The sequence below is a fragment of the Homarus americanus genome, unplaced genomic scaffold (genome assembly GCF_018991925.1).
Source record: "Homarus americanus isolate GMGI-L3 unplaced genomic scaffold, GMGI_Hamer_2.0 scaffold51859, whole genome shotgun sequence".
NCBI lineage: Eukaryota > Metazoa > Arthropoda > Malacostraca > Decapoda > Nephropidae > Homarus > Homarus americanus.
This window is the reverse complement of record NW_024711292.1, coordinates 1,208,126-1,220,225: the sequence shown is the minus strand read 5'-3', so window position 1 is coordinate 1,220,225 and position 12,100 is coordinate 1,208,126. Positions and strand designations below refer to the sequence as shown.

General features: G+C 34.1%; 1 protein-coding gene across 8 annotated transcripts in view; it reads left to right on the top strand.

The window, feature by feature from the left end:
- Window positions 1-12,100, top strand: part of LOC121869854 (probable histone-lysine N-methyltransferase CG1716) — a 96,780-nt gene that overhangs the window by 66,014 nt on the left and 18,666 nt on the right. For 7 of the 8 annotated variants that reach the window (XM_042371709.1, XM_042371789.1, XM_042371614.1 and 4 more), the window contains 3 exons: window positions 3,279-3,773; window positions 6,556-6,736; window positions 9,610-9,787. In XM_042371709.1, the coding sequence (XP_042227643.1) occupies window positions 3,279-3,773; window positions 6,556-6,736; window positions 9,610-9,787 (854 nt within the window). The remainder of the gene's footprint in view (window positions 1-3,278; window positions 3,774-6,555; window positions 6,737-9,609; window positions 9,788-12,100) is intronic. The other variant, XM_042371926.1, reaches the window with a different exon arrangement.

The following is a 12,100-nucleotide window of genomic DNA, read 5'->3' as shown; positions in this document are numbered from 1 at the left end:
AGTGACCTGGGGTGTAATATCATGCCACAGTGATCATCTAACACTGTGCCACTTCTTACAGCTCATATTTTTAGTATAGGTATCCCTCGCTTAACAAATGGGTTAGGTTCCTGGAAAACTGTTCGTTAAGTGAATTTTCACATCTTGAATAACGAACAAATCGGGAAAATGGGCTTCAGTTCCCCAACGACAAGAAAACCTCAGGACTATATCCCCCAAAACATGAAATCAGTTGATGAACAAAAACCAACAAAAACCTACCCAACTAATGAAAAATGGTATCCAATTACATAATTTACTACTTAATGCATTAAAAACATTAATAAACTACTAACAAGATGAAAATGCACCAATTCCCCCTTTAACGTCTTTTTTAGGTTCCTGAAAACTACGACTTTAAGTGAAACGACATTAAGTGAAAATGATTATACCATAAACACAATGATATAAATAGGGGTTATGTTCCTTGGGTACATTTCTGGTCAAAATTTTCTCATGACTTGCCACAAATGTTTCACTTTCAGCACTATCACCTTCTTGTTTTAAAGTTTCAAATAAACTAGAGCTTTTGCCTAGTATATGGAAAGCAACGAATATGGAAAGTTTTGTTGATGGTGATCCTCGATCCAAATGTTCAGCGTTCTTTCCATATTTTCCATAATGTCACTTCTGTTATGAGTTAACTTTGCAGCAGATAATAGAGTTTTAATTTAGTTTAACAAATTTATTGGCAAAGCTTGTAGTACAGTTTGCCTATTCTGAGTAATTCAGTCAGGTCTTGACACTGAGGGTGGTATCACTTCTCACTGCCACACAGGAGGTTCATACACAAAGAAATACATTATATTCATTAACAGCTATAGTATATGTATAGAGGTCAGATTCATGTAGGTAATGTCACTGTTCACTGCCATGCAGGACAGAGGTTCATACACAAAGAAAGAAATACATCATGTTCATTAGCAGTTTACTGTATATAGGTCATTGGTTCACATACATTGGAGTCATATTCTAATTGAAGACTAATCAGTGTGGGCTAGCAGCAAATTTGGGATAAACAGCAAGAATGTCCTCAAGCACCCCCGATTCAATGTAGTAATTACAAAGTTCAAGATACAATAATGGAGTAACACTTTTAGCACATGATTTTATATTTTCTGCATTTTTACAAATTGTTCGTACAGTTGTAGGCTGCAAACTGACAGCACTTGCTATGTCCACAACTTAATGTCCTTCTTCAAATCTCTTTACCACATCCAATATAACTTCTACTGTGACACTTTTCTTCTTTGTTCTGTGACCAAAAACCAGTATACACTACTATATAGTTTCTTCCCTCCAAACCATTTTATTGTTAATAAGTTTATTCAACATTATGTTACATCAATTTCTGTAACACGTGTGGGTAGAATATTTATCCTGTTTTTGTTTGTTAGATTTTACTGTTTTATTTAAATTTATATACAACTAGCGGAATCACGCTCTTTCGCTTTGATCCTGAATTTGTACTAGTCAGAAGGCATGTTTTCCAGGGCATTTTTAAATGACTGTACATACATGTTGCGCTCATGCAGCATTTCTTAGATAAATAGGACAATGTCATGTCTGAAACCTTGAATGTTGCCACACCTGATAGTAGTCTGCTTTTCATGATCTCCCATGAAGTAGATTTGGAGGAACTTTGCCTGCTCATCTTCCAGTGGTAAGAGGGATCCTGCTTTGTGATAGACTTGACCCTGGACTTTGAATGTGGGCATGTATCCGTGCTCACGAACTACTCTGGTAGCTCCAAAGGATGTCATCTGGAAGCATGAATTGTACTTCCGTATATTTTCCAAGAAGTGTTTTGACTCTGGTGTTGTTCCCAGCATGAGAGTCTTCAATGGTTGTGGTGGTTTTTCCAAATTTGGCAGTCGTACTTTCCCATGAGAGCAGCACAGTCCAGCAGATTCTCCTAAGTACTTCTTTGCACCGTAGTATTCACATTTCTTATCCATATTGCCAATGACAACAGAGGGATACTTTTCATATTCTATATATAACATCATCCATCATCACTACATATAACACCATCCATCATCACTACATATAACACCACCCATCATCACTACATATAACACCATCCATCATCACTACATATAACACCATCCATCATCACTACATATAACACCATCCATCATCACTACATATAACATCCATCATCACCATATAACATCATCATCACATATAACACCATCCATCATCACTACATATAACACCATCCATCATCACTACATATAACATCATCCATCATCACTACATATAACATCATCCATCATCACTACATATAACACCATCCATCATCACTACATATAACAACATCCATCATCACTGCATATAACAACATCAATCATCACTACATATAACATCATCCATCATCACTACATATAACACCATCCATCATCACTACATATAACATCATCCATCATCACTACATAAAACACCACCTATCATCACTATATATAACATCATCCATCATCACTACATATAACACCATCCATCATCACTACATATAACACCACCCATCATCATTACATATAACACCATCCATCATCACTACATATAAACACCATCCATCATCACTACATATAACACCACCCATCATTACTACATATAACACCACCCATCATCACTACATATAACACCATCCATCATCACTACATATAACACCACCCATCATCACTACATATAACACCATCCATCATCACTACATATAACACCACCCATCATCACTACATATAACACCATCCATCAGCACTACAGATCGGTAAAGTAGTTCCAAGATTCTCGTGCGGACACACAGAAAAACAGTCAGACTTCTTTGTTTTATATATATAATAATAATAGATGTATTCTCAGATGTAATGGAATTTTAACTACAGGACATCATTTTGCTAATAACAATACTAGTAATTATGGAAATACCAGACAATACAGTACAAGGTAGAGGTGTGGACAGTGCTCCAGCTTTATTTTGGTACCATACACAAGATATTTTTTTAACGGTGCACTACACACAGGAGGAACAAAAGAAGTGATTCAGATCCACACCTGTTCTGCAAACCATAGCCAAATATAAACTAAATTTGGGGTAGTAAAAATTACCAGTAAACATCATTCTGTATGTGCAAGTTTGTTTTTCAAAACTAACATTAACAAGGGTGACCTGTATATGTGTGTGTGCACCCATGCATGTACAGTATGTATACAATTTATACAATTTTTTTTCTCCCACACAGTGATACCAGTGAAGAGTCAGACTTAGAAATGGACACCAAAGCAATATCAAATTGTGTAGAGGGATCAAGTGCAGATGACAGCAGTTTAGACTCAGAAGTTGAACAACCAGCTCTGAGTGCTAAAAAAATGGTAGAAGGTACCATGGCAGAAGAAGAAAGTAGTGACTCAAGTCAAAGTGATGGGAAAGAACACCCCACTATAAGGGGGAAGGAAGAAGGGAAACGATCTGCTGTTGAGCCAGGAGAAGACGATGAAGCAGTGGTTGACCAAAGTAAAGAGAAAGAAGCTCAAGAAATGCTAGAACTTCATAGGACGATGGTTGCCCTTGCTCTTAAGTTGTTAGATGCTTGGAAAAATCTTAAGGAGTTTTTCCGTATCCCCAAGAAGGAGCGCATTGAGTTGATGAAAGAACACGAGCGTGAAGTGGACCAAGGTTACAAGGAATACCTTGACAGAGAACAAGATGATGATCGTGACAGAAGGGATAAAGACAGGTGAGAAACCTATTAATTTTTGTGTCATAATTAATGCGAAGGACTTTGATGTGAGTTTCATAACTGTTGAGAAGTTTATCTTATGTTCTTTCAATTTACCTGTGTTTGTAAATTTTGAGATTGCTGCTCTTTAAAAGGTTGGACTATTAGTTTTGATATAAATTGATAGTTTAACCCTTAAAGGTTGGGCGACATTCCTCCACGTTCACCATAGCAACCCCGGGTGACGTTCCTCTATGAAGTACTTTGTGTAGGATGTTTATTTACTTGGCAACTCAATTCATACATAATCATTGTCTCAGTCTAGTGGTCCAGTTACCCACCAGCTATCATGATGGCTGCACGTGGTGTCCGTGGACATAGAGGACCAAGTGCACGCCAGCCACACCAGTGTGCTTGGAGTGACTGCACTAACTTTATGCCTGAAATACAAATTTTCAACTATTGGTTAAAAAAGAAAAATAATAATAATAATAATAATAATAATAATAATAATAATAATAATAATAATAATAATAATAATCACAAAAAAAAAAAAAAAAAAAAAAAAAATATATATATATATATATATATATATATATATATATATATATATATATATATATATATATATATATATATATATATATATATATATATATATATATATATGTATATATATATATATATATATATATATATATATATATATATATATATATATATATATATATATATATATATATATATATATATATATATATATATATATATATATAAAGTAAAAATCAACAATGAAATACAGTACAGTAAAAGTAATGAATAATGATGTATGGATACAGTACAGTGAAAGTAATAAATAATAAGGAATGGATACAGTGTGACTGAGCACTTAACCTTTAATGTAGTCAGCTGAATGCACATGGGGCTCCCATAATTTTCTAATTATACATGGAGACTACATTAACTGGAAACGTTTCGGTATAGAAAATGCGTGTCATTTAAATTTTTTTTTATCTATATCTGAGGCGGTCGGTCCCACGGTCAAGTCGGGTCTAGGTATATATATATATATATATATATATATATATATATATATATATATATATATATATATATATATATATATATATATATATATATATATATATATATATATATATATATATATATATATATATATATATATATATATATATATATATATATATATATATATATATATATATATATATATATATATATATATATATATATATATATATATATATATATATATATATATATATATACATATACACAGTGAGGTCCCAGGTACCCAGTGATAACGGCCTGTGAGACTCAACAACCAGCCATGTGTTAATCCGTCTACGATAGGAAGGCCTGGAACCACACCTCACTCATATAATACCATCTGTGAGGGAATTACTACACCACGTGAGACCCCTCATAACACCATATGTGAAGGAGTTACTACATCACGTGAGGCCCCTCATAACACCATCTGTGAGGGAATTACTACACCACGTGAGGCCCCTCATAACACCATCTGTGAGGGAATTACTACACCACGTGAGGCCCCTTATAACACCATCTGTGAGGGAACACACACCACGCCAGGTCCCTCATAACACCATGTATGTGAAGGAGATACTACACCACGGAGGCCCTCATAATACCATCTGTGAGGGAATTACTACACCACGCCAGGTCCCCTCATAACACCATCTGTGAGGAACACACACCACGTGAGGCCCCTCGCGATAACACCATCTGTGAGGGAATTACTACACCACGTGAGGCCCCGCATAACACCATCTGTGAGGGAATTACTACACCACGTGAGGCCCCTCATAACACCATCTGCGAGGGAATTACTACACCACGCCAGATCCCTCATAATACCATCTGAGGGAACTACTACACCACGTGAGGTCCCTCCTAACACCATCTGGGAGGGAGTTACTACACTACGAGTTTGCTGTTCAACACCTACAATAATCTGTATGTTCACTGTATGTTCCTTTACCTTTCTCTAATGAAGGCTTTTGTTAAACCACCAATGTATGTAATAAGTCATTTATGTCCAATGTATATTTTCAGCCTTCGGGCTGCAGAACTTTTTCAATAAACCGTTAATTATTATTATTATTATTATTATTATTATATATATATACGTATATATATATACGTATATATATATACGTATATATATATATATATATATATATATATATATATATATATATATATATATATATATACGTATATATACAGTATATACGTATATATATATACGTACATATATATACGTATACAGACAGACCCCGACTTACGACTGCTACGACTTACGACTGTCGGGACTTACAACCGCTGCAGATTTTTTATTAAAAAAAAAAAAAATTTTTCTTCAAATGACACACATTTTCTATACCGAAACGTTTCCAGTTAATGTAGTCTCCATGTATAATTAGAAAATTATGGGGGCCCCATGTGCATTCAGCTGACTACATTAAAGGTAAGTGCTCAGTCACACTGTAACCATTCCTTATTATATATTACTTTCACTGTACTGTATCCATTTCTCATTACTCATTACTTTTACTGTACTGTATTTCAATTAACCATTTGTCATAAATGTTTGTAGTCAGTCCTAAACTGTTTGAAGGAAGAATTACAAGCACTTTTAAATTACCTTTCTCTTTTCTGTATTGCTTTTTTACTCTATAACAATATCTGTTAAAACATTATTATGAAAAGTTTATGAATGTTTTCCAAATCCATGTTATTAATGCTTATGTAGATGTGGCATTCTGTCTCTTAGGTACAACAGACGGGATTCGTATTATGATCGACGGCGACGATCCCCTGATCGAGACAGAGAGCGTCATCGCCGAGGTGGAGGTAGAAACGACAGAGAAGACAGGTCGTCTGATTCACCAAAGATGTCGAAAGAGCAGAGAAGACAATTGTTCGCCATGAAGGTAAGAATTTAGCCTATTAGCTGTTTTGTTCACTCTTGTATTGAGATTCACACTCTGAATTAGGACTAGACACAAAGATTTACACTTCTACTTTCCAGACTAATCTTAAATTTGTATGTAATTTTTTCCCTGTTTATAGGTTTCTTATTTACATTTTACTCTAGAGCACCTTGCCTCCTATTGTTCCCTTTTCTCTGATAGTACAACTTTTACACTTGTTGTTTTGTGCTTTTTCACTTTCACTCCTTTAAATCATATTTATAAGAAATTTTGATTTTGTTTTGTATTATAATATCTTATTCAGTAACACAGCAACCTTTTGTTAGACTTAGTGCCACACCCAGACTTGGACACCAAATAAGTATCATTTGATTGAAGTCAGTGTAGTACTGCATATATTTAAAAAGAATTAAGTGTTTCACATTTTTAAAAGTATAGTATTTTTGTGACCTAATATATGTCCAAAGTGCCAGGCTTAAAGTACCCACAATCCCTATGGGTTAGTTATACCTTCCTAACACAACCATAATGGGGATAATAGAAACAAACATTGCTACTCAATGCTGGGGGCTTAAAAGTCTTAATGTAGCCAGCATTAGACATTTCACTTATCACTTCTGACTCTGGTATTGTTAACATTACAGGACTGACTGTTCAGTTAGAACTGTACCTCATTTTAGATTAGAACTGAGTCTTCCAGCAGTTTCCAGGTAGAGAGATATAGAGAAGTGCACACTGGTACACATACTGTAGTTTATTCAGCACTAGGGGTATTTTGCTAAGTCAAACAAATCTTGGTGTTAGTTTTATGGTGAGCCATGTTCTTTTGCCCTTTTTTATGTCATTTGGTAAGGTTTATTTATGTTTGTTAGCTACTTAATTGTAGTTGTACCGGCTTGTAGATTTATGGGGGGTCAACCTACCTGGGCTGTATTTAGTGGAGAACTTGATTTCTTAATCAGTTACTCAACTTATAAGAACATTCTTTATTCCAGGCACAGGTGTCTACCCTGAGGTTTTTAAAATTAATTCCTTTATGTGATATAAAATAGAATGATAGAAAATTTTGTTTTAGCTAATGGTTTGAGGGTGGGGGGGGATATTGGGTTTCTACCCCAGGAATAAAAGAATCTGCACCCTTTTGTGTCATGTTGTAGAACATAGGGAAATCCTTCCGTGACTGGATCCAGACCTCAGATTTGACCGATACAAACTTTCAGTTTTTGTAGTTGTGGCTAGCCCAAATTTTAAAAAGTTATGGAATTTTACACCTCATTCCGCACCGCCATAGTTTTATTCAATAATTAACAAATATTTGCTGGGATAAATGTATGTTTAGCCAGATATTTCAGCCTATATTTGTCATAAAATAAAACAGTACTATGAAGACGATTCCCAAATGTAGGATTATAGCTAAATATCATCCATACATAACAAATTCTATTAGAAATACTGTTTTTCTTATAGGAATATATTATGAATTATGTTAGGATGCCTGAATTATGGGAATATAATATGAATAATAGGAATAACAAAATATGACATAATTTATACTCAAAATGTTTTATTATAAAGATTAAAGACTGTTTCCTCCCAAAGCCATGACCTAACTAAATGACCCCACTATTTCCACCTGATTTAACCTTCATGCTATTATGAGGTCACCTGACCACAGTTCATGTGAATATTAAGCTTGTCAAGTTGACTTACTGACAGGATCTACAAATACTTAATATTTTCATGAATGCAAATACATGTATAACATGAAATATTTGAATACAAATTAATAACATTTAATTCTTAGATAAATAACAATTACAGTAATAATAATTAAAATAATCATATTCACAATAATAATTAAAATAAAATTAAAAATAATATTTTTCGTTTGTTAATCCTAATATAATTCATATTTTATCCCTATAATTTATTCATCTTAATATATTTCATAATTTATTCCTATAATAAACACAGTATTTCTAATAGAATTTGTGATGTATGGACGATTTTGAGCTATAATCGTACATGTGGGAATTGTCTAAGTGGGTTGATACCTGTACAGTATGTATACAAACAGACACTAACACATACTGTACAAACACATGTACACACACATCAATAAGCATTAAATGTTCACTGACCCCAAAAAGTATCGTTAGCCAAGGGGTCGATGTGATGCGAGACTTTCTGAACAATATTACCCGACCTGTTTCTGAACGGTTGGTAGTTTTACATCTGCGACCTTTGAGGATAAATGAGTATACAGGGTATATGTTATGTTCATTGTAGATTTTAGGTTTAGTGGTGTAAGTTTGGAACATAAGTATATTTTATGTATGTGATAAATTTGCATATAAAATATTGTGCATACCTGTTTTTATGGTTCTTTTTCCCAAGGTTTTGTGGTCTTTTACTGTAATTTCTTAAATTGGAATTATCTTTCAAGTATTTTCTAACAACGTTTTATTCCTCTTTATTTACTGGTTTCACTAACACAAGTTGCTTTGGACAAGTCATAAATGGAAGATCAGTTTTGAAACCCCATTCATGACTGAACCTTAACAAAGCACCTCAGGTCCCTCCTTCCTCCAGCAAAGTGTGCACTGCTGGTATGATATCACAAAAACTCAACACATTAGCCTCCAGCCTTAAATTAAAATTTTTGCTTCTAGTACCCATATTAAAGGCTATGGTTGCAAAAAGAAGGTATCTTTACTGTATACCGGTAACTGCCGCACATTTTTGTTGGGTATTTTGTGTGTTTACCCAGTAGACTTAGCAGGATATTATGGTTGTAACATGGGATTTCAGAATAAGTTTTATATTTTACGATTTTAATTGAATGAAGTTAACATGTAATTGTTGTACCTTAGGTTCAACAGGAGGAAGAAGAAGCCAAGCAACGGAAAATGCAAGAAGAGATGTGGGCCATGCATGTAGACCGGTGCCGTCTACTTGGTCATGATCCTTACCTGACTCCAATTTTTGACCCTACGTATCAGTACTATTGGGACCCAGTTGCAGCCAGTTGGCAACCTTACAACGGATCTGGTAAGACTTCCTGTTTTAATAACGTGGCTTAAACTGATCCTTTGCTAAAGATTTGGATGCTGGCTGTTAACAGGAGTGAAGAGTTATGTAACTACCTATATACTAAAGATTTGGATGTTGACTGTTACCAGAGCAGAAGTGTTATGTACATGGGCATCCACAGAATTTTTTCCAGGGGGAGGCATGAAAGCAAGACAAGACCTGACATGTCAGTTGATTCAAAACAGGTATACAGTAAAGCCTCCGATAACAACGGTTCGACCAACAACTTTTCATATTTAAAACCCTAGTTAATTTAGGACCTAATTCAATTTACGTCCTTATTTCATTCGTATTTACGACCAAAATATAATAAAAATAAAATAAAATTACATTTTCAAATAAGTAATAACTAAATCCCAATATGCATTATAAAAAAAAAATACTGAAAAAAAAAATTAAGAGCGCATTGCACAAAGAGGCTGTCTTGCTTATGAGTGGTAAACAACAGTCGGAGCTCGGCGGGCCTTTTGTTTTCACGCATCTGGAACAGGAACAGGAGAAAAACTTTCTCTGGTATCTTACAGCATATTTGCATCCCTATTCAACATGAGCAAGAGAGCAAGTGATGGTTGTGTTGTTTCAAAAGCTAATAGAAAGTGTCTAAGCTTAGCCGAGAAACTAGATGTGTTAAAACGATATGAAAAAGGTGAGAGGTCTGTGGATATTATATGGAGCAAGCAATGAACATATTTTCTGAAGTGGATCCATTAACAGAACAAAGCATTAAAATTTAAATAAATGCAAATGACCTCTACATAAAGATGTATAATGAGAAAAGAAAGCAGCTGTGCAAGGTTCTTTCGACTTCAGCTACACCATCAAATTCAGCATCATAAGCAGCTTCAACATCAACTTCAGGTTCAGTAACAGCTTCAGCCAGAGTTGAACCTACAGCTTCAGCCAAAGTTGAACCTGATGACTTCGTCATCTGAGTAAAAACTCGCACAACATTCTTTGGCTGTCCTTATGTTTTAGACTTTACCACCATTTGGTGAAGAGAATTTTAGTTTTACATTCGTAAATATTACTTAAAACATATATGAACAGAAAATAAGTGTTGCTTTCATATTCATATGTAGAGAAATGATGTGTTTTTACATGTACTCACTTACTGTTCATACGTTGGCGTTCCGAATCGTCTCACCTTATTTCTTTACCATTAGTGGTTAGCTACTACTAGTGTTCCATTTATTAATATTAAATAGCATTACTTAAAACATACATACAGGTATGCAATTTTTTAAAATTAACTTCACTACAGCTACCACCAGGGTCTTATTTTCTTCAGTTTTTTATGTAGAACCATCGTCACTCACGAAAACAATGCCGTCTTGTCTCCTCTTGTGTGTTTTAATATTCTATGTATTGTTAATGAATTGCATTGTTCATTTCACATATATAAACATTAATTCAATCAAATACATACCGGGTATTCAGTAACAAACAATAATGAATCTTTTGTACATATTCTTAAGTATGTTTCCTTGAGTGCGTATACATTGGTGTTCTACTATCAGTCACTTTTTCTTTAATATCGGTGGTTACTTCTACTGTACATTAAATAACATTAATTAAAACATACATGTTTTTTACATTAATTTGCTCCAACAACAACCAGGGTCTTATTTTCTTTAGTTTCAGGTGGATAACTGACATAATGGGTGTAAACAGACAACAATGTCGTCTCTTATCTTAATTTTCTCGTGTAGAACTATCGTCCCGGACTCCTGGCTGTAAACAAACAATGGCGTCCCATCTTCTCATGTGTGACCATATTATTATTCATTTATATTGTATAAGGTGCATTCAGAAACATTATTTAAAGAATATAGTTTGCAATTTTTATTAATTGTATTGTTTCGGGGAGAAAAGAGGGTAAAAAGCCACACAAAAGATATGAAAAGGTCACACTTGGGAACGCATCTCGTTAATATTGCTTTATTTTAATGGTAATTAATGATTCGCGTTAAGACGATTCATCCTACACTGCAACATTGGAGGACACATTAACGTCGTTATTCGAGGCTTTACTGTATACATCCATATAAAAATATGGTAAAGTATAATCTAGTTATTTTCGAGTAATGTATGATCAGCAATATCGTTTATCAGTTTTATCACCAAATTATTAATTACTAAAAGTATCATAGGGTTGACCTGAAGCATTCAAAACTTAACGAAAATAATCAATTTGATATCATTAATTCTGAAAATCTAGGGATGGCCAATGCTAGCAGCGTAATTTCAATGGTTAAATCAATTTTGCAGGCT